We start from the raw sequence: 23355 nt of genomic DNA on the forward strand, positions 1-23355 counted from the left end.
TCAGACCCTAAAAGTCTTGGTCTTGTCTCGGTACACTCTGGTCTTGGGTTAGGTGGTCTTAAACACAACACTAGTGAATTCTATAAGTCAAATATGTATTGTGAGGTTTGGGGTCATGCCACGCATTAACAGTATTTACAACAATGTTTCATAAGTTTTTAACAATCCTATCATATTACTTGCCCTTTAGAAAATTGGAGCTGAACGTTCTGGAAATAGTCATGAAAATCAAGGAGACTTAAAACCAAACTGTGTAAAATCCTGTGGTTTTCAATGTTTCAGGGGTGTTTAAGCAACATAGCATTCTTCACCACCACATGAGCTGTCTGACCTATTCTGATATTGACTAAAACATGTCTAAATAAAGGTTGAATGAATGAATATTTTTATTTAAAGTAAGGGAATTGTTTGTACTTTGTTCCAAATCCTTGGAAATTTTTTTGGACAGCTGGACCACATGAATCAAGAAATTCTTGGTCTTTTACGAATGATCGTTGGTGAAGAGTTAAAAATTTAAGTCACTGCAGTCTTGGAGAAAATTTTAAGGGAGAACTGGAGCACAATGTACACTGCCTGGCCAAAAAAAAAAAGTCACCACCAAAAAAAAAAAGAAAAAACAAAGGTCACACTAATATTTCGGTGGATTGCCTTTAGCTTTGATCAAGGCGTGCATTCACTGTGGCATTGTTTCGATAAACTTCTGCAATGTCACAAGATCTATTTCCATCCAGTGTTGCATTAATTTTTCACCAAGATCTTGCATTGATGACTCGGCACTAGGCATGATGGGTGCATCACTTCACCTGCCTCTCTTCTTACCCTGATGCACCCATCACTCTGGAACAGGGTAAACCTGGACTCATCAGACCACATGACCTTCTTCCATTGCTCTAGAGTCCAATCTTTATGCTCCCTAGCAAACTGAAGCATTTTTTTCCAATTAGCCTGATTAGTGGTTTTCTTCAGGCTACACTGCTGTTCAGTCCCAATCCCTTGAGTTCCCTTCACATTGTGCGTGAAAAGCTCTTACTTTCACTGTTAAACACAGCCCTGAGTGCTACTGTTGTTAGTCTTCCATTTGATTTCACCAAACGTTTAAGAGATCGCCAATCACGATCATTCAGGATTTTTTTTTTCCGGCCACATTTCTTCCTCTAAGACGATGGGTCCCCACTATCCTTCCAGTTTTTAATAATGCGTTGGACACTTAACCCAATGTAAGTAGTTTCTGCAATCTCCTTAGATGTTCTTCTTTTTTTTATGGTGGTTGGCAAGCAACGTTTAGATGTGCATTACCGCCATCTACTGGAATGGAGTGTGGATCTGGATGCTAAATAAATACTACACAGGTTCTCCTTAGATGTTTTCTCTGCTTGATGCCAATGATTTGACTCTTCTCAAACAGACTGACATCTTTTCCACGACCACGCAATGTGTCTTTCGACCTGATTGTTTAAGAAATGAGAAACAACTCATTGCACCAGTTGGGGTTAAATAACTTGTTGCCAGCTGAAAGATAATCGCCCATGCAGTAATTATCCAATAGGAGGCTCGTACCTATTTTATTTAGTTAAATCCAGGTGGGGGCAGCACGGTGGCGCAACTGGTAGAGCTGCTGCCTCTCAGCGAGCAGGTCCTTGGTTCAAACCCCGGTCCAGGGGCCTTTCTGGGTGGAGTTTGCATGTTCTCTCCGTGCATGCGTGGGTTTTCTCTGGGTACTCCGGTTTCCTCCCACAGTCCAAAAACATGCATGTTAGGCTGATTGGTAACTCTAAATTGTCCCTAGGTGTGAGTGAGAGAATGAATGGTTGTTTGTCTCGTTTGTCTCTATGTGGCCCTGTGATGGACTTGCGACCCGTCCAGAGTGTACCCCGCCCCTCGCACAGTGATTGCTGGACATGGGCGACCCCCGTGACCCAAAATGGAATAAGCGGGTAAAGAAAATGGATGGATGGATGGAAATCCAGGTGGTCACTTTTTTTAATTAAAATTTTTTTTTTTGGCCAGGCAGTGTATTTTCTTGTAATTTGGTGTTTCAAACACTCCCAATGTGTGGACTACTACCTTTAACATAACTTTTTGAAAAAATAAAATAAAATATGGAGACACCGTGCTCTTATTTTGAAAAACCCAGCGGTAGTGCACGCATGCCGTATTCACGTGAACCAGAGCGGACGCGTTGCCCCTGCAGCCTCCCCCCTCCCTCCCCTGCTTCCACCCCCCTCCCTCCCCTGCTTCCACCAGAGAGGGACACACACGGACACGGTTAGGCCCCACACGGTACCCCGGGACTCGCCGGTGACAGAGGACGGCAGGTCGGACAACGGAACCGGCTCGTCTCTTTATTTTTCTCCCCCTCCTTTTTTTTAAATTTTTTTTATTTCTTCCTCGAGTCGTATCCTCTCCTCCGGACGGCGGAGGGATTTGGTTTTGCGGGCGATGCGGGAGCAGCTTCGGAAGTGAGTACTGGGAGCGGGGCTGGTTTGTGATGTTCGCGCTGCAGGTAAAAACATCTACTGTGGCGGAGGGATACCATCAAACATCCCCTCGAATCCCTGTCACTGACGAACGGAAGTCGAACGAAAAGAAGCTAGGTCTCCATTGATTAACCTTTTTTTTTTATTATTATTATTTTTAATTTAAGTGAAAAGGGTGGAAGCGGTTAAGCTTTAAGTTAGCGGGGAGGACGCAGGCGAGGTGTGCGGTCTCCCCGTTTCTCCCGCTGCTCTCCCTCTCCGCTGCCATATTGGAAGGAAAAGAGCGAATCTGTGGAGAATCAGCGGACCGATACACGGTGCAAGTCGCCCGCATGCGTTTGGATTCGGGCTGTTTGCGGTTATCTTGTGTGTGTGTGCGCGCGCACGTGTAGCGCGCAGCGGCGTTTAAATTCCTTCACACTCCCGTGCACCTTCGCGGTCACCTCCAAGTCTGGGACCGTCTCACACACGCGCACATCCGTTTGCTGTATTTGGGCACGGTGTGCGCGTGGAGCTGCGTGCAGCATTGATCATGTGCAAACATATATACATTTTAAATTTATAATAAATGTTGATTTTTGCGGGATCTGTGCGGGGCGTTGTTAGAAAGTGAGCGAAGGGCGCGTGCGGGCTGCTTGTCTTTTGGCACCCTTGTGATTGCAGGTGTGTGTGCTTGGACTAAATACAGCTGTTGGAGAGAACACACACACACACACACACACACACACACAGGTTTGTCGGTGCTTGTTACTGTTTTAGAGCGTTTTGTGATAACAACCAGTATAAATCTGTGATTTAAAGCAAACCAGATTGTTGTTTGTATGGGAGCACAAAAAGTCCAGTCAGATTTATTTATAAAGCACATTTCAAACAGCAGCTGTTACCAAAGTGCTTGACAATAAGATCAAGGCAGTACTTGAAAAAAAAAAAAGATGTAATTAAAAACATAAACACAAAAACAATGAATAGTTGGCAGTGGTGTAGTCTACTTTTTAAAAATCTTTAATGGGTATACTGTGCTTTGAAACCGAAGTACACCGGTTAGTAATACTTGGAAAAAAACAGTAGCAGCCCAGGTTCACAGTCATCTTTCTGATAATAATCTGTTTGAAGAACTTCAGTCTGGTTCCCGCCCCCTCCACAGCACCGAGACAGCTTTTGATTAAAATCACCGACGATCTCCTGGTTGCTGCCGACTCTGGACTTTTATCAATTCTCGTTCTCCCTGACCCGACTGCAGCATTTGATACCATTCCGCACGATATTCTTCTCGATAGATTACGTTCCGTTAGTTTTTCTGGTATTGCTGGTTTCAATCTTGTCTCTCTGACCGTCAGCACTTTGTCCAACTTAAGAACTTCAAGTCACAGTCCTCCACAGTTACTTCAGGTGTACCACAGGGTTCTGTTCTTGGTCCTCTCCTGTTTATCATTTATCTTCTTCCACTTGGCCTTATCTTTAAAAAAAAAAAAAAATTGGTATTAATTTTGACTATGTGGATGACACCCAGCTCTACTTCTCCACCAAGCCCAACACCACCTTTCCACCATCCTTCCTTTCAGACTGCCATTTGATTTCACAGAGACCGTTATGTATGGGGATGCAGTGTTTCCCCTAGTTGTCTTGCCATGGCAGGGTGCTCATCTCATCCATGATTTTTGCTGATGGGGGCGGTTGCGGAGACATGTCTGAGCGCAGCCTGTACTAAGTTTTTGAGCGGGGGCTGGGGGGGGGGCATTCAACATGAGGGAAGAGGCAATGTGAGTGCTGCCTTGAGCTTTTTAGCTAGAGATCCTGTATTTTGCGCTGCTACCTTAGTGATATGTCAGTGCTGGGTGGGGGAGGGAGGTGCAAGTTCAGTTTGGTAGGCGGGGTGCTCAGTTTTATTAGCGGGGTGGGGCACCCCGCCTGTATAATTGTAGGGGAAACACTGGGATGATAACAACTAATAACGGCTATTTAATGGCTGAAAACATTAGAAGCGGGTGTCAAAACTGAGTTCCTGTTAATAATAATAATAATAACAATAATAATGTGTTATGTGTTGTCATCGTATGTTCCCATACATTGGCGAAATTGGCTCTGCATTTAACCCATCGCATCTGGGATACACTCAGGTGGAGCAGTGGGCTCGCCCGGGGAGCAGTTGAGGGTAGGGTGTGCTGCTCAGAGACACCACAAGATGTGCAATGACTGGGGATCAACCTGGGACTTTCGGGTCCCGGATCGGCTGCCCTTCCTCTACCCCATCTTGGCCCCCAATAGTCGAGCCGCAGCATTTTGGACGAGTCAGCACGGACTAAGCTTAGCTATCTGCCTTAACTGGAAGAAGCTTTTTTTTTTTCTAGAACAGAGTTGATCTGTTTATTAAACTTAAAGTCAGAGTCTAAAACCATCCCAAGGTCTGTAAGACTGCACAAAAAAGTAAGGAGATTGTGTTTGGTTGATGTATTTGTTGTAACAATTCTTGGCAATAAATTGTATCCTATTCAAAGCCTGATTATTATTAAATGGTGTCAAACAGCTTATTCTGCTAGATGACCTTGTTTGGTGGCGTTCATCAGACCGGATGACTGAAGTCTGGAGGAAATAAACTAATAAATTGGGAAAATAAAAGTTTGGAAAAGTTCATAAAGACGGTTTATTTGAGTTGCACTGTATCAAAGGTCGCATAACCTTTTATCACTCACAGTCTGACGTTAATTCAGACTAAACGTTTAGCGTTTTAGATCATTTAGGGTTGCCAACACAATTTGCTGTTGCCACATACATTAAAAGTAAGAGATCATTTTGTAATACTTTCCGTACACTTAAACAGCATTTCCTTTAAACTGTGTGACTTTGGTCAAACATTTTGAGTTTCCTTCCACAAGCTTATCACAACAGTTTGTTCCAGTCCTCCCCACAGAACTGGTGGAACTGCGGCAGGTTTGTTCAGCCCATATCGGCTCTTCCCATAAATGTTCTATGGGATTGAGATGGCTCCTCCAAAACACTGACTTTGTTGACCTTATGCCAGTAGGCTTGGAGATATTGTGCATTTGAAGAATTATTTGTGTCCAAGCTTTACTTTCCTGGTTGATGTTTTGAGATGCTTCAGTATTTCCACGTTTCCTCGTGATGCCATCTATTTTCAAAGAGCACCAGTCCCTCCTGAAGCAAAACAACCCCCCCAACAGGATGCTGCCACCCCCTTCACAATCAGGACAATGTCAGGCTTGAAAACTTTGTCCTTTTCCCTCCAAATGTAGCGATGGCCATCCTGGACAAACCGTTCTCTTTTCGTTTCAACAGACCACAGGACATGTCTAAAAATCTTAAGTTTTTTGTCCTTTTGTACCTTAGCAAACTATAATCTGTCTCTTTGTTGTTTTTTGAGTAATAGCTTCTTCCTCACTGAGTTTCAACCTATGTTAGTCCAGGTCACTGTGGATAGTAACACTTTCTGACCAGCGTCATTGACATCTTCACAAGGTCTTTAGCTCTTGATTTGGGGTCGATACATCCATCCATCCATTATCTTTTACCCGCTTCTTCCATTTTGGGTCACTGGGGTCACCGGTGCCCATGTCCAGCAATCACTGTGCGAGGGGCGGGGTACGCCCTGGACAGGTCGCAAGTCCATCACAAGGACACGTAGAGACAAACGAGACAACCATTCACTCTCTCACTCACACCTAGGGACAATTTGAAGTTACTAATCAGCCTAACATGCATGTCCTTAGTCTGTGGGAGGAAACCGGAGAACCTGGAGAAAACCCATACACGGAGAGGACATGCAAACTCCACCCAGAAAGGCCCCCGGTCAGGGATTTGAACCAGGGACCTGCTTGCTGAGAGGCAGCAGCTCTACCAGTTGCGCCACCGTGTTGCGGGGTCAATACATTTCACACCAAAGCAGGTTAATTTAAGGAACACAGAACCCGTCTCATTCCTGACTGGTATGATGACAGGGCATTCCCATGGTGTTTATACATGTGTATAATTAAACAGATGAACGTAGCACCTTCAGATACCTGGAAATTGTACCCAACGATGAACCAGAGTGCGTCGACAGGTCTCTTCCGCTTACCTTGGCTGATTTCTTTTGTTTTTTGACTGATACCACAAAGGAGCAGTGCCATTGAGTCTTAAAATGAATCTACCGTACATGTGCGCCTTCAATTACCTCAAATGTTGTCCTGCAGCCGTTCTCAGTCAGAAAATTCTGTGGTGGTGCAGATGAAAGCAAGCTGTGCACTCATCATGATCCGCCCTGAGCATTTTTTAAGTAGCTCTTCACCAGGGGACCCTTGTCCTCATTATCAGGAGTGGGAGTGTGGGACAGAGGAGGTGGGGTGGGGGAGCCCGCAGATAGATTGTTTGTACATGCTTTGGAGACTGATGTTGGTTGCAGGTGCTGTTAGGTACAGCCCTCTAGACCTGGTTCGGTGTGCTTTTTCCTGCACTGAGGTTCTGACGTTCAACAACGCAACAAGGTTCATTGGTGGCTTGTTCTGGTTTATCCAGTGTTTTGCCATTTCTCTTCCCATGAGCCACATCACTGTTCAGCGGTTACCCACTTTTCACACCAGCATTGGCGCACTTGAGGTTTTAAAAAGGTAATTCTTCCAATGTTGAGTTTTTTTTCTTTTCTTGCATTCATCCTTGAATGCTGTCTCCAAGGAGGGAAGCGTGATTGTGTTGACTCTCAGCCATTCTCACATGTTTTAAGATTTCACAACGCCAACATGTGAGGAAACTCTTCAGATTGCTCTCAGTTGTTTCCTGGTACAACGTGATAAGATGCCGGTAGTTATTTTCATATGCTAGACAGAGAAAGTGGATCCTCTGCTGTTTTTTTTTTTTTTTTTTTTTTTTTTTTACTTGCTGTGTGGCGTTGAGATTCCAGAAGAGGTCCTTGGTGATGTAAACACATTGTGTACCAAGAAAATGACGATACTCCAAATACTCGTTTATCTACTTTTAGAATCGGATGTTTACATCCACTCACCATGAGCATAAATGTACTTGAACTGTTCTTTGTCCGGGATGGGATGTTTATACAACCTGCAACTTCAGTGCTTTTGAAAAACAAGAATGGGGTGCACAAGCCTGAGTTTGTTGTGGATTATCTCCCATCTACACTGGGTCGAAGTTATGCATACAAGCTCAAATATGTAGAAAGTTGCACCTCAACCACAGGCTTTTTGTATCCATCCACAAGCTTCTGGTAGAATTCTGGTTGATATTCTTCTTCTGGGCAGAGTTAGTAGAGTTCATTTAAATGTGTTGGTTTCTTAAGCGTAGATCTTGCTTTCAAACAAGATCCCCAAATTTTCAACCACACTGAGGTTGGTTGCTTTTTGAAGGCATTTCAGAAGCTAATATCCCGTTTTATCCAACTAGAAACCAGTTCTGATGTGTGTTTGAGACTAGTATCCTATTGGAACGAGGCCCATCACGATAACAAATTTTGCTGGGTAATTAATTGTCTCAGAAATTATTGCGATAAATGATAATGTTGTTTGAAATTTAATAATAATCGTCAACTTTTAGAAGAAATGTTGATTTGTTTTGCATGCAGTACCTTTTTTGACCACCTGATGGCAGGATAAGACTGTTTGAACCAAAGGATGGATAGTTGAGCAGCGTGTCTCTTTAAGAAAAATGGGAGGGAGGGCCCTTGACGTGGCATGGTGATATGGCGTACGCTCGGTGATTTGAGCTCTTTAGCATAGCATTTTTAGCCTTTCCTGCCGTTTTTTTTCTCATGGAAAATGAATTGAGCTCATTTTACATCCTTAATATCTTTAGATCTGTTTACAACGTTTTACTGCTGTTGGTTCAGCTTCTTTCCGCTTCCTTGTGCAAATGTAAAAAAAAAAAATCTACTTTCAGCTAATTTCAGCTGCTTTGCACTCATTTCAGATTCTTTCTGCTAACTACAACATTTTTTTGCCTATTTTAACATATTTCTGCTGATTTTAGCTTGTTATGCTCCTTTCAGCTTATTTCTGCTATTTCAGCTACTATTTAGCTTTTTATGCTAATTTTAGCTTTTCTAGCTAATTACACATTTTTTGCACTCATTTGAACATTTTTCAGCCTAATTCCGCAAAAATAAGCTCTCCCACTTCCTTCTGGTTATTTAAGCTTCTTTTAGAAATATTTAACTACTTTTCAGCAGTGTGTTTTTTTTGTTGTTGTTGCTAATTTCAGCGTTTTTCATAATAATATCCACTTTCCAGTGCTCATTTCTGCTTATTTCTGTGTAATTGGGTGAACATGTTTTTTCTGCTTCTGGCTTGTTCTACCATTTCAGCTACTTTTTTTTTTTAAGCATTTTAGCATTTTTCAGCTAATTTCAGCTGTCTTCAGATAAATTCAATTTATTTTGGTAATGTCTGCTACTTTCAGTCTAACTTCTTTCTGGTAATTTCAGCTTTTTTCTACTAGTTTATGCTTTTGCTGCTATTTTGGCTACTTTTTAGCTGTTTTGTGCTAAATTTAGCTTTTTCAACTAATATCCACTCATTTTAGCTCGTTGCAGCTCCTTCCACTTCCTCCTGGTAGTTTAAGCTTCTTTCTGCCTTTTCAGCTATTTTTTTTTGCTAATTTCAGTTTATTTATCTAATTTCCTAATTTTTGCAATAATTTGCTTATTTAAATCCAATTTAGCAAATAGTTGTTCTTTCTGCTTTCTTCTGTTAACTTAGGCTTGTTCTTCCATTTCAGCTACATTTCAGCATGTTTTTAGCAAATTTCAGCAGTTTTTTCAGCAAGTTCTTCAGCATTAAGCATTCACACTGCATTTTCTTACTGTAGCTTTAAGAGAATATGTGTATGTTTCAGATTCTATGTATCACATTGGCCCTTTGTGGGTCAATGTGCATCACAGTTCTTGTTTAAAAAAAAAAAGTCATTGAAGTTGTACATTGTAGATTAATTCCTTGCTGGGAAAGAATGGTTTAAGTAAATTAATTAAAGCCCTGTATGTGCTGGTATAATAATAATGCCCATAATGGGTGGATGCAAACATTTGACCATAACTGTACCCATACCAAGCGAACAGTGGACCAATACTAATATTTGCGGAATCTGCTTGTTTCTGCTGCAAATGTTGGCCTGATTGTTCCAAGGTACATTGACCATTCTCTGTTCTTTGTCCCAATCCAGCCACCAGACCCAGACAACATGCTGGGACCATCCCAAGATGACCGAGCTCTACCAATCTCTGGGTAAGCTGTGCTTTCTTTCACACTGGACAAAAAACACCAATTAGACAGTAGTTGTACCCATCTGTCAGTTGCTTAATGTCCTCTTTGGTTGAACAGATATTGGTAAATGTTAGCCAGTGTTGGTATAAATTGTCCGTCATTTAGGACTAGAGTTGCAAAATTCCAGAAATTTTCAAATTTGAAAAGTGTCCTTGGGAATTAACTTGGATTTTAAAATATTGAAGGTTAACCCTTTACAGGGAATTTAAATAAATGGGGAAAAGATGTTTGGAAAATAGTAGTCTTAAGCCTAGGCTTAGAAGTAGACAGCATCAACCTGCAGTCTACAACAGAAGTGCTCTGTTAGGAACATATGGAACAATAAGACCACGAGTGTAAGATTATTTACACACTTAATCTGTTTGATCTGTCTCACTACTTGTCCAAAGTTAATGTTGTGAGATTTTTTTTTTTAAACATTATCTGTCAATGGACAAAATGGATTTATAGTGTGTATATTACTGATATTTATTCACATATTTTAATTTAAAGATGCAAATGAAAAGACTAACTCCACTGATTATCAGTGGAAATAAGTTCAATGGACTTCGTTTGAACCATGCGAGCACGTTAAGTGGAATTTGTGACACCAGTGCAGATGTTAGTCCCTGCACAGTTGGCCCATTTGTCTTCATTTGTTCCTGTTGTGTTCTTCAGCCGACCTGAACAACGTTCGGTTCTCCGCCTACCGCACAGCCATGAAGCTCAGACGCCTGCAGAAAGCACTCTGCCGTAAGTGCTTTTCCTGTTTACACAGATCTGTATGGGGCTCCAAGTCCTCTGTTCTATCATGATTGCTTCTCACACGAATATGAACGAAATCGCAATCTCATTGGTTTTTCTAGTACGTTATTTCCCCGTACTACTGACGCTGGTTAATGGTGTAGTCCATTTTCTGTGGCGTTCTTCGTCTTGATCTTGCCTCTTCTGCCTTCTTAGTACCATCGGTTCACCTCTGTTTTATAGGTTTGTGAGCACCAAGAGTCCATTGATGTTTCTCTCCTCTTACTGCTGGATCAAAATATGAATTGGCAACATGTTGCGCTTTAGTTTGTAGCTTAGAGAGGCTTTCTGAAAAAAGATAGTACCACATTTCAACAGTAATTATACATAGTAAATGGTAAATGGACTGTACTTATATAGCGCCTTTCTATCTTATCAAGGTACTCGAAGCTCTACAATACAATCTGTGCCCTCATTTACCCATTCATAGCACTTTACTATATTTATACAAATATTATTCAGAGCTTTATCACATTCATACACCGATGGGACACACATCGGAGCCAATGAGGGGTTCAGTGTCTTGCCCAGGAACGCTTGAGCATGTGACAGCTCGTGGAGTCGAGCCCCCAACTCTCCCATTGGAGGACGACTGCTCTAACCACTCAGCCACAGCTGACACTACATGCCCCAGTAAACCTGGTGGGCAAGTGCTTCTTTATATTACAACCTTTGCTTTTGTACACAAGTGTTTCCCCTTCCATTATACAAGGAAGGCGCCCCGCCCTGTCAGCAGAACCGATCGCCCTACCTACTGAACCAAACAGTCAACCCCCCACCCCGACAAATGCCAGCATTGACGTAGTGCTAAGCTATTGGTGCGCAATACAGATGCGCTAGCTAAAAAGCTACAGAGGTAGCGCTCTGTTTCCCTGAGTCTGAGCCGTCTCCACCTCCCCCACCACTGTTTATACCGACAGTTTTAGAGCGGGGGGGTTTGAGTGTGAGGGTTCAGCATGAGGGAAGAGGTTGCCTTTAGCTTTTTAGCTAGCTCACCTGTAGTGCGAGCCGCTGGCTTAGCGTTACGTCAGTGCCGACAGATGGTTGTAGTGGCGGGGTGTGTGCGCGGTTCGGTAGATGAGGCGCACACTTCTGTTGACGGGGCAGGGCGCCCCGCTTGTATAATGGTAGGGGAAGCACCGATGAGAGGGTGCCTGAAATTTTTTCTCCTCTGTGAGGGGTCCCTGAACCCAAAAAGTTTGAGAACCTCTGCCTCAAACAAGCCCAAACTACAAGCTCGCCCCCACCGTGCTTAACAGTTGGTAAGAGGTGTTTGATTTGCTAAATATGCTGCTGTGCATTATGGGTAAACATCAAATATTTGGTCTCCTCTGTCCAGAGGACATTGTTCCAGAAGTCTTCTTGTTCATTCAGATGAAACTTTACAAACCCAAGTTGTGCTGCCATGTTCCTTGTTTCCTTTAGAGTCATTAACAGTGCACTTTATTTATGTAGCACTTTATTTCAGTCTTCTGAACTACGCTCCTTCCTCTGCCTTCCGTATTTCTTCAGTGGACCTGCTGAGCATGCCGGCAGCGTGCGAGGTGTTCGAACAGCACAGTTTGAAGCAGAACGAGCAGCTGCTGGACATCTCCCAGCTGGTCAGCTGTCTGACCAGTTTGTATCAGCGGCTGGAGCAGAGCCACGCCCACCTGGTCAACGTCCCGCTGAGCGTAGACATGTGCCTCAACTGGCTGCTCAACGTCTACGACACGTTTGTGAAACTCGCTCAGCACATGATTTTTTTTATTTATTTTTAATTAAGGAGTTCTGGTTCCTCTGATGTGTCTGTTCATTTGACAGTGGGCGCACTGGAAAGATCCGGACTCTGTCGTTCAAAACTGGAGTCATCTCGCTTTGCAAGGCTCACCTGGAAGATAAATACAGATGTAAGTGAACGCAGCATCAGGATGACCTGATGAAAGTCTTACTTACGGTAGTACCTTTAATTTTATGTAAATCAAAGCTGCCCTATTTTCAAATGATTGTTGCAGTATAAGCTGCTCTTTCCAAACAAAGTAAATTAGGGTGAGATTTTGCTTTAAATAATTAAAAGTAGAGATTAAACATTAGGATGTAAAAGCTTTGATCTGGTAAAAGAGGAAGTTGATTTACTTACTGTCACGATAATACATTTTGCTGGGCAATTAATTGTCTCAGAAATTATTGCGATAAACGATAATATTGTTTGAAATTTGACAATAATTAGTAACTACTGTCAAATTTAAGAAGAAATGTTGGTTACTTTTTGTGTGTAGTGCCTTTTTTTGACCACTTGATGACATTACAAAACTGTTTGAACCGAAGGATGGATAGTGAGGGAGTGAGCAGCGTGTCTCTTTAAGAAAAATGGGAGGGAGGCCCCTTGACATGACATGGGCTGTCTCTCTTCGGTTCTCAAAATGGCGGACGCTCTGTGTTTTGAGCTCTTTAGCATTTTTCACACAAAGCTTTTAATAAAAATCAGTTAACAACTTCTCAGCTTCTTTTTGCGAGAAAAACAACTTTTTAGACGAAGGCACGGGTTTCAACTGTGAATTTTGGAGCTTCGACAAGACAAAGGTTTTTTCCCCGAGGTCGGCCTGTTAGCTTAGCTCGTAGCTTAGCTCATAGATTAGCTTCTCAGCTTAGCTGCTTTTAACGATTCAAAATCGTGATTTTGAATCGTTAAAACAGATTTTAAAGTGAAAAGAGAAAGGGAGGGGTCAGTGAAGAACACCGGAGTTGAGCCTTTTGTCATCCGGTGTCTTCAGTAGAAAGAGAGAGACACGAAGAAACGATAAAGTCGATAAATGAAAATGAGGTTGATCATTTTCATTTATCAGAATCATCATTGATTTATTCTTTACTTCGACAGGCCTACTTACAGTAGATAAACAATTTCAGTAGATTAAATAATTCTGTTTTATAAACACTTTGCTCCACATTTAATAATGATCATCACTGACTTTCCCGTGAATTTCTGTTATCTCAGTAACAAAGTGTTATGTCAAACTTATTTTGTAGGTAAGAGCATAATTAACTAGACTAGCTTCAACTCGACGAGCAATCCTGTGACGTTTTACTCTTACAAGATCTCGTTACGTCTACTCAAAATAATAGCTACTTTAAAACAGTATGTATTTAGAATTAAAAAAAAAAAATCTCATTTTCTTTTTTTCCCCTCCTCCAAATTTTAAAGAATAACTGTAAACTTCATCTCACATCCTGGCTCTTCCACTTCTTGTCTAAACGTGAACTGAGTTAATGCTGATTACCGTAATTTCTGGACTATAAGCCGCTACTTTTTTTCCCCCACACAATTTGAACACTGCGGCTTATACAATACTGCGACTAATTTATGGATTTATTTATTAAAATATTTAATTTTGACGGGCTAACGAGCTTAATGCTGCCAAAACATTTAGCCTCATCACACCCAGGTGCTCATATAGCTTCCCAATACACATCTCTCTTGGGGGGGTGTCCTCGGGACCCAGTGAGACTACCTGGGTTAAAAACAATGCAATAAAATCTGACCAATGAAATGGCTGAACAGGTCACAATGGATTATGATTTCACAATGGAAATAATTGTATAATTGTACTGTGCATCCCAAGTTAATAAGAAAAACAAATTTATTCTGGAAATCAATTAAATAAGATTATCAACTACAAAATGAAGGAAGTGTGGGGATTATTCTAGCCTCTTAGTCATGAATTCTTCCGTCATTTGATGGTCTTTCTATGGAAATGTGTTTATTGCACACAAAATGGCACTCAAACACAACCACCCCCCTACCATCCCATTCAAATGCCATCTCTTCCTTTCTGCCCCCTACCCTTCCTCTTCTCTCTGCAGTCTTGTTCCGGCAGGTTGCCAGCCCAACCGGCTTTTGCGACCAGCGCCGCCTGGGTCTTCTCCTCTATGACTCCATCCAGATTCCTCGGCAGCTCGGCGAGGTCGCATCTTTTGGCGGCTCCAATATCGAGCCGTCCGTCCGCAGCTGCTTTCAGTTTGTACGTGCCTCCTTTAAAGTATTTGTGTCTGTTTGGGGTGGGGGGGGTGTATATCCCCAGATGTGTAACTGATGTGGTGGGTTTGTGTAAACATCCGAGTACTCCCCTTGTCATTTCTCGCAGTCTGTCTGGGAGTTTCCTGGCAGTTTGTTGTCCTTGCTAAATATATACTGTACCTGCACACTGGTGGTAAAACAATGAACTTTTCAGAAGAACAGAAAAACCACTAGTGCTATCGAAACGTCTCTCAGCTCGGCCTTTTGGATCTCTCCCCCACCCCGTATGTGGTTTTCTGTACATATGGTTCATAACAATAGCATCTAAATCACCCATTGAAATGTATCTTATTGACACACATCACACTTTAGTCAATCTTATCGGAGCAAAAGAACTGGATGCAGGAACATGTAGTACAAATTTAGGACACATTGTCAACCATACAACTTGTATGTGTCTGGTTTTTTACTTTTTTTTAGAACCTTTTTCCGATATTCACACGTACCTTTTCAGGACCAGTAGTCCTTTTGAAGGCCAAAGTCCAGTCCAAATACAACGGAGCACCAGTTTTGGGTTAGAAGATGGGTTTAGGACCAAGGTGTGAAATGGGTTTAGGTATATATGAATAGTCGAGTGTTTCCTCTACCGTTATACAAGAGGGGTGCCCCGCCCCATCAACAGACCCAAGCGCACCGTCTACTGCCCGCCGCACCCCCAATCAACAATTGTCCGTATTTATGTCGTACGGGGCGCAATACAAATGCGCTAGCAAAAACGCTACTGACATACCGCTCTGCACACACACCCCACCCGGAGCAATTTAGCGCTAAGCTAGCAGGTGGGCAACACAGACGTGACACCACCCTCCCCCGGTCAATAAAACCCGGCAACAACATAGCGCTAAGCTAGCAGGTAGGCAACACATGCATGACTCCATCCTGTACACTCTCCCCCCCCCCCCACCCCCGACAAAAATAAAATGCGACAAGTGTCCTAACAAGGGCACTGATCTAACTGATAATAATGCTTAGGATTAAGAAGTAAATAATAATGATAAAAATCCAAATGTGTGTGTGTGTGTGTGTTTATTAGGGGTGTAAATCACCAGCTTTGCCACGATACGATATTACATTGATTTGTTTGTAATATGGAGTTATATGGAGAATATAAGATTGTCTAATAATTTTGATCAAATCTGGGATTTTTCTTTGCTTCACAAAAATGGGTACTGGTAGATAAAAAAAAAGTACAAATGTAATATTTAATTTAACAAGAACAGTCTCATCCAGTGTGTATTTTCTTATGTTTATATTAGCTTTTATGCTAAATAACTAATCTAGAATGAAACGTATATGAAAATGTCTAAATTTAACCACCTAAAAGTAGAAGAATATGTTTTATTAATTGCATTTCTCCACCTTCTTAATTAACACCCAGTGGAACGTCAAACATATGACTCCCATCTTATTTGGAGTTACTCATACTGATCTTTTTTACCATCTTGTTTCCTGCTCTAATGTTGGTTCCAAGGCCAACAACAAACCGGAGCTCGAGGCAGCCATGTTCCTGGACTGGATGCGTCTGGAGCCCCAGTCCATGGTGTGGTTACCCGTCCTGCATCGTGTCGCAGCCGCCGAAACCGCCAAGCACCAGGCCAAGTGCAACATCTGTAAGGAGTGTCCCATCATCGGCTTCAGGTCAGTCGCACCGCTGCTTCGCCACAAGTAAGGCTGTGGTCGTTTTGCAAAACAAACTCTCGAGGACAGTTTCCGCATTTTTAAAAATGTCCAGACTCTAGCTCTCGTTTTGTGAATATAAATTCACTGATGTGTAAGTGAGGCCTGATGAGGTGGAGGACAAGTTATGTCACATCAGCCGACGGGGCATGAAGGAACACTGATATGATTCTCAACACAAAACAAGACGCTTCTGTCGAGGACAGCTTGTCTGAAACTGAGATATACGCAACAGTTCACCAAAACAACTTAAAGATAATAAATCACAAGATAAACTAGAGAAATTGCATTTCCTGCGAAAATGCAGTGTGACTGACACTGCTGAAGAATGTGCTGAAAATCTGCTGAAATTAGCTCAAAACATGCTGAAATACAAGAACAAGCCTAAATTAGCAGAGGAAAGCAGAAAGAACACATATTTGCTGAATTAGGTTTAAATAAGCAGAAATTAGCAGAAGAATTAGAAAATTGGCTAAAAAATAGCTGAAAAGTAGCTGAAAAGTCAGAAAGAAGCTTAAACTACCAGAAGTAAGTGGAAGGAGCTGAAATGAGCTAAAAAATGTGGAATTGGCTGTAAACGCTAAATTTAGCACTTAAACAGCTAAAAGTAGCTGAAATAGCAGGAAAAAAACTGAAACTAGCAGAAAAAGCTGAAAGGAGCATAACGAGCTGAAATTAGCAGAAATAAGTTAAGTAGGTTGAAAGAAGCATAAATGAGCACAAAACAGTGGAAATTATCTGAAAAAAGCAAAAATTAGCAAAAAAAAAAAAAAAAGCCGCTGAAAAGAAGCTAAAAAGCAGAAAGAAGCTTAAACTACCAGAAGAAAGTGGAAGAAGCTGACATGAGCTAAAAAAAAAAAAAAAAGTGAAAGTAGCTGAAAAAGCTAAATTTTGCACTTAAACAGCTAAAAGTAGCTGTAATAGCAGAAAAAACGGAAACTAGCAGAAAAAAACTAAAAGGAGCACAATAAGCTGAAAGTAGCAGAAATTACCACAAAAAACTTGAATCTGAAAATGGCTGAAAGTAGCTAAAAATGCTTTAAAGAACGAGCTGAAAATGTAGAAGAAGCTTAAATTAGCCGAAGAAAGCAAAAAGAACATGTTTGCTGAAAGAAGCATAAATGAATACAAAAAAGTGGAAATTATCTGGAAAAAGCTGAAATTAGCAAAAGACAGCTAAAAAGTAGATAAAAAAGCAGAAAGAAGCTTAAATTACCAGAAGGAAGTAGAGAGAGCACATTTCTGCTGACTTAGGCTGAAAAATGTTGAAATGATTGCAAAAAATGTGGAATTAGCTGAAAAAGTTAAAATTAGCACAAAAACAGCTAAATAGTAGCTGAAATATCAGAAAAAGCTGAAACTTGTATAAATAAGGTGAAATTAGTAGGAAGAAATTAGAAAAAACACAAAAATGTTGTAGTTGGCAGAAAGAATCTGAAAGGAGCACAAAACAGCTGAAAGTAGCTGAAAGCAGTTTACATTTGCACAAGGAAGTTGAAAGAAGCTGAAGCAGAACAGAATGTGAAAGGAGCAGTAAAAGGTTGTAAACAAATATAAAAATTGACATCCGTTTCTAAAGAAAAGGCTAAATATTTCAAAAAGCTAAAGTTTCACCAATACCAAAAGTCAAAGCAGGATTGTCCTGAAACGGCTGAACGTTTTGATTTATGATTTGTTGAAATGGCACAAAAACTGTGGAACAAGGAAGATTCTGAAAAACGTCTGGAAGAAAAATGGATCACAGTGGAGTGAACGCTTCATAAGCCTTCACAGAATGATTTTAAACGAAGCGGATAAAGAGGCCGTTCTCGATGCGTTCCGTTTTTGTTTTGTCTCCACAGATATCGGAGTCTGAAACATTTCAACTATGACATTTGCCAAAGCTGCTTCTTCTCTGGTCGTGTTGCCAAGGGCCACAAGATGCAATACCCCATGGTTGAATACTGCACTCCGGTACGAGACTGTGAACATTTCTGGTCTGCGGCGTGTTCAAGAGTTGTTCAATAAGAATACGTTGCACATGTTTTAAATCTAAATAATTACAAGCTAATGAGTGGAATCAAAGATTTTATTTATGAAGCTATTGTTTCTTTGCTTATTTCAAACCTTAAAAATTCAAAAAAAATATTTAGATGCATTGCGTTCATATAAAATAATTCAGTTCATAACATATACATACAAATAATTTCTGTAATTTTAATCAACTGCTCAAAAAACATATATTTCTACCCTGACCATTTAAGTATTTCCAATTTATTAGCTAGTTTGACTGTATGCAATAAAACCAAAACATAAACGAATCCTCTCATAAACATCTGCTTGAATACATCTTTTAAATTAAATTATATGTATATAGATATTTACATTGCCATATATACATACTCATTTTTTCTTAATAACTAGCATGGTGCAGTGTGAACTTTACCGTCATGAGTGACAAATCGAATGAGTTGAAAGCAAAGTGATGATTTCTAAAAGGCGTGTTTGCCACTTCTCTGCTCCATCTCATCAGACCACATCTGGGGAGGATGTCAGGGATTTCGCCAAGGTGCTGAAGAACAAGTTCAGGACTAAGAGATATTTTGCCAAACACCCGCGCATGGGCTACCTCCCTGTCCAGACCATCCTGGAAGGAGACAACATGGAAACGTGAGGCTCGTGAACACATTCTCGTACATGTTACGCACACGTTACCAGGAAAAGGAAACTCGGGCTAAATTTCACAAGTTTCTACTAGAGCCCGACCGATATTGTGGACGCGGAGGTTAATGCCGATAACCGATATATTGGCTGAAAAATTTTGAGTTTTGGCCACGCCCAAGAATGTAAGTAAACGGCTACTTTTCAACTTGTTTTAACACTTAAGTCATTTTCTATCCTCCACTATCCTTCATAAAGTTATCAAGTGTTACAAAAATATAAATGAAAGAAACGCCCTTCCCTGTTCATTCTTTAACTAGTCATGTATGGTGAAGGTCTAATTAGCATTGACCGCTAGGCCTGTCGCAATAAACAATAAATCAATTAATCGCACGATAAATGAAAATTATCGACCTCATTTTCATTTATCGGATTTATCGTTTCTTCGCGTCTCTCTCTTTCTACTGAAGAGACTGGATGATAAAAAGGCTCAACTCCGGTGCTCTTCACTGACCCCTGCCTTTCTCTTTTCTTTTGGATCATTAAAAGTAGCTAAGCTGAGAAGCTAAGCTACGAGCTAAGCTAACAGGCCGACCTCGGGGAGAAAACCTCCGTCTTGTCGAAGCTCCAAAATTCCCGGCTGAAACCCGTGCCTTCGTGTAAAAAGTAGTTTTTCTCTGCAAAAAGAAGCTGAGAACTTGTTTTATTTTTTTTATTTTTCATTTTTTAAGCTCTGTGTGAAAAATGCTATGCTAAAGAGCTCAAACCACACAGAGCGTCCGCCATTTTGAGAACCGAAGAGAGACAGTCCATGTCACGTCAAGGGGCCTCCTTCCCATTTTTCCTAAAGAGACACGCTGCTCGCTCCCTCTCTATCCATACTTTGGTTCAAACGGTCTTATAATGCCATCTGGTGCTCAAAAAAGGTACTACACACAAAAATTAACGGTTTGTTCTGAAATTTAACAATTGTCAAATTTCAAACAATATAATCGTTTATCGCAATCATTTCTGAAACAACTAATCGCCCAGCAAAATTTGACAGCACTATTGATCGCAGCTGCGTTTTTTTTCTTTGCAGAGAAGTTTCAGCCAAACAATGCGTTTCATTGAGGACGACAAAGATAACGTTGCTAACACTGATGTATTTTACCTCTGCGTTAGATTTATTGTTCTGGATAAAGTTTTACAAGGCAATATGCTAGGTTATCTAAACGTTAGCTTGCTAACTTGAGAGGCACGTAGCTAATGACAAACGGGTTGGAGGGTTGAAGAGAATTTATTATTGTTTTTATTTTACAGATCAGTTAAAATAATCTTAGCATGCTCTGTTCAGCAAAATATGCTACAAAATTGTTCGCTGATTCGGCTGTGCTGAAAGTGAAACTTAAAGTGAACGGCCATAACTTGAAAGTAGTCTGCATGCGCCCTCTGCTGGATACATTGTACAATTACAGTTTGTTCCCAGCATTTTAGGGGTGAAAATTTTAAGTGTTTATATCGGCGCATAATGGGTCAATTATCACCGATACCGATATGTTCCCAAACGCCGATATATTGGCATGCTAATATATCGGCATGCCGATATATTAGCATGCTAATATATCAGCATGCCGATATATTAGCATGCTAATATATCAGTCGGGCTCTAGTTTCTACTGTGTCCACACTTTTAATTTGCCCCGTCATGGAGTGACGTGAGGAATTGGAAATACACCCCGTCCGGTTCATCTTGTGAGCTGAATAATTAACAAAATAAGTGAGGTTTCCACTTACATTTTCGAATGTCGACGTTTGGAACTTGATGTTTCAACTGAAGGAGCAGAGGTAATGGGACCACAGGTGTCCTGGTTGAATGTTCTATGCAATATTGCGAGGGGTACTAATGTAAAAACATCAATCTTGTGTGATTGAGTTATTTTGTGTCTGTACCTGGTGGGTGCGCAGGTTGACACTTACCAAAGTCCATCTCACACAGATTAATGACATTTTTCACACCGAGCAAATTGTGCCCAGCCTGTAAAATCGAAATATCTGAGTCGGTCTCCATTTCTTTCTCAAATGTTTACCTGAAATAAAATGCCTTTGTTCCTCTTCACATTTAAAGTTTTGGCCATAACAACTTTATTGCTCCTTATGTGGGGTCGCTTTAGTTGCATTTCATTTTGCAACTCTTTCACACACATTTTAACTTTCACATTTCTCTCTTTTTCACACACACACAAACCTTTCACTTTTTAAAAAAAATTTCTGCTCATATTTTTATCATTTATTGTTATTATTCCAAGCTAATTATGCCTATACAAGAAGCATGCAAGCGGCCAGGATGAGGATCAGTTCCTCCAAATCCGAGGCCATGGTCTTGGGAGTGCCCTCTCTGGGTCAGGGAGGAGGTCCTGCTCCAGGTGGAGGAGTTCAAGTATCTCGGGGTCTTGATCACGAATGAGGGAAAAATGGAGCGAGGGATCGATGGGTGGATAGGTGCAGTGTCGGCAGTGAAGCGGGCGCTGTACAGGTCTGTTGTGGTGAAGAGAGAGCCGAGTCAAAAGGTGAAGCTCTCAATTTACCAGTCGATCTACGTTCCTACCCTCATCTATGATCATGAGCTTTGGGTTGTGACCGAAAGAACGAGATCTCGGATACAAGTGGCCGAAATGAGTTTTCTCCGCAGGGTGTCTGGGCTCTCCCTTAGAGACGGGGTGAGAAGCTCTATCATCCAGGAGGGACTCAGAGTAGAGCTGCTGCTTCTCCACATTGAGAGGAGCCAGTTGAGGTGGCTCGGGCATCTGGTTAGGATACCTCCTGGACACCTCCCTGGTGAGGTGTTCCGGGCACGTCCCACCGAGAGGAGACCCAGAGGAAGACCCAGGACACGCTGGAGGGACTAGTTTCTTGGCTGGCCTGGGAATGCCTTGGGATTCCCCCCGGAGATACACCGCAATACAGCGAGTCCACGAAAGTCAAACCACGAAGTAGCGAGGGACTACTATCAGCAAAGAAAATAGCACACTTTGTAACACATTGCTGAACTTGAATCAGTTGAAACAGCAATGTTGTCAAAATGTTAACCTTAACTCTTGACTTTCAGGGTATATATTTTTTATAAATCTTGCTTCAATGTCAAGATGACAGGATAAATATTTTATTTTGGGATAACGTCACCTTTCAGCTTCCGCACATTTCTGGGTGTCATTAATGGCAGTAGAGAAAGGAAGTGGTCCGAGAGTAGAGCCAGTGTGAGTTCCTGGAAAACAATGTTCGATAAAGAAAAGTTTTAGTTTTGGTCAACAGACCTTTGAAGTCTAAAGCACTCGCACTGAATACACACACAAACAATGCTATCTTGTGAGGAATTAATGTGTAACTGAGCTGTTTGTTCTCTACAATATCACACACACACTTCCTTTTACCTGTAATGTGTGCGTGTGTCAGTTGGTTCTTGCTTCTTTACTTCTGTAAAACTAGTTTTGGTCCAGCTGCAGTGTTTTTGATTTCTGTTAGAAAAATAAGTTGTTGTTTTTTTTTGTTGTTTTTTTTTGTTTTTTTTCCAAAACGCTGGTCAGTCGGTGTCATGTAAGAAACATTTTATGTAAGTGTGCACACACTTTGTGCATCATGGTTTTCCATTTTTAAATTGTGAGAGTAGTGCTTTTCTCTTCCTGAACCCTTCGTTCACTACCAAACTACAGCTCCCATCATGCTCCACTGTTGCATGTCTTTCTCTTCTTGTGTCCTCATTTTGATTTTTGTCTTTTCTTTTGCAGTCCTGTTACTTTGATCAACTTCTGGCCTGTAGACCATGCGTGAGTACCTGGCTCCCTCCCTTTCTCTCGCTCTCCCTCTCTCTCACACTGTCCTGCTCTCGCTCTCCCTTTCTCTCACACTGTCCTGCTCTCTCTCTCTTTCCTTCTCCCTCTCTCTTGCTCTCTTTCTCGCTCCCCCTTGCTCTCCCTCTGTCTCACTCCCTCTCTTTCTTGCTTTCCCCCTCCTCGCTTCCTCTCCTCCCTCTTTTGCTTTTCCTCACTCTCTCTCCCTCTCGCTCTCTCTCCCTTTCTCACTATCTCTTGCTCTCCCTCTCTCTTGCTCTCTCTCTCGCTCTCCCTCTCTCTACCTTGCCCTCTCTCTCCCTTACTCTCCATTTTTCCCTCTCTCCCTCTCCCTTGCTCTCCCTCTCTCGCTTTCTCTCCCTTGCTCTCCCTCACTCTCTCACTCGCCCTCTCTCTCTTGCTCACTCTCTCTCTACCTCACCCTCTCTCTCCCTCACTCTCCATATTTCCCTCTCCCTCTCTCCCTCTCACTCTCCCTCTCTGTCTTGCTCTCTCTCTCTCACTCTTCCTCTCTCCCACTCTCTCTTGCTCGCTCTCCCTCACTCTCCCTCTTTCCCTCTCCCTTTCTCCCCCTCTCTCCCTCTCCCTCTCTCTCTCACTCACTTTCACTCGTTCTCCCTTTCTCACACACACTTTCT

At 41.7% G+C, this 23355-nt stretch overlaps 1 protein-coding gene across 5 annotated transcripts in view; it reads left to right on the forward strand.

Moving 5' to 3' along the window:
• Positions 1-23355, forward strand: part of dmd (dystrophin) — a 274434-nt gene that overhangs the window by 223087 nt on the left and 27992 nt on the right. For 3 of the 5 annotated variants that reach the window (XM_037696602.1, XM_037696599.1, XM_037696600.1), the window contains 9 exons: positions 9636-9697; positions 10394-10468; positions 12032-12233; positions 12323-12408; positions 14360-14517; positions 16045-16211; positions 18092-18203; positions 18763-18899; positions 22655-22693. In XM_037696602.1, coding sequence (XP_037552530.1) covers positions 9636-9697; positions 10394-10468; positions 12032-12233; positions 12323-12408; positions 14360-14517; positions 16045-16211; positions 18092-18203; positions 18763-18899; positions 22655-22693 — 1038 coding nt within the window. Of the gene's footprint in view, positions 1-2228; positions 2460-9635; positions 9698-10393; positions 10469-12031; positions 12234-12322; positions 12409-14359; positions 14518-16044; positions 16212-18091; positions 18204-18762; positions 18900-22654; positions 22694-23355 lie in introns of those variants that run through there. The other 2 variants (XM_037696601.1, XM_037696603.1) reach the window with 1 other exon arrangement.

This window comes from Nematolebias whitei, chromosome 23 (assembly GCF_014905685.2).
Source record: "Nematolebias whitei isolate Nwh7 chromosome 23, NemWhi1, whole genome shotgun sequence".
Classification (NCBI taxonomy): domain Eukaryota; kingdom Metazoa; phylum Chordata; class Actinopteri; order Cyprinodontiformes; family Rivulidae; genus Nematolebias; species Nematolebias whitei.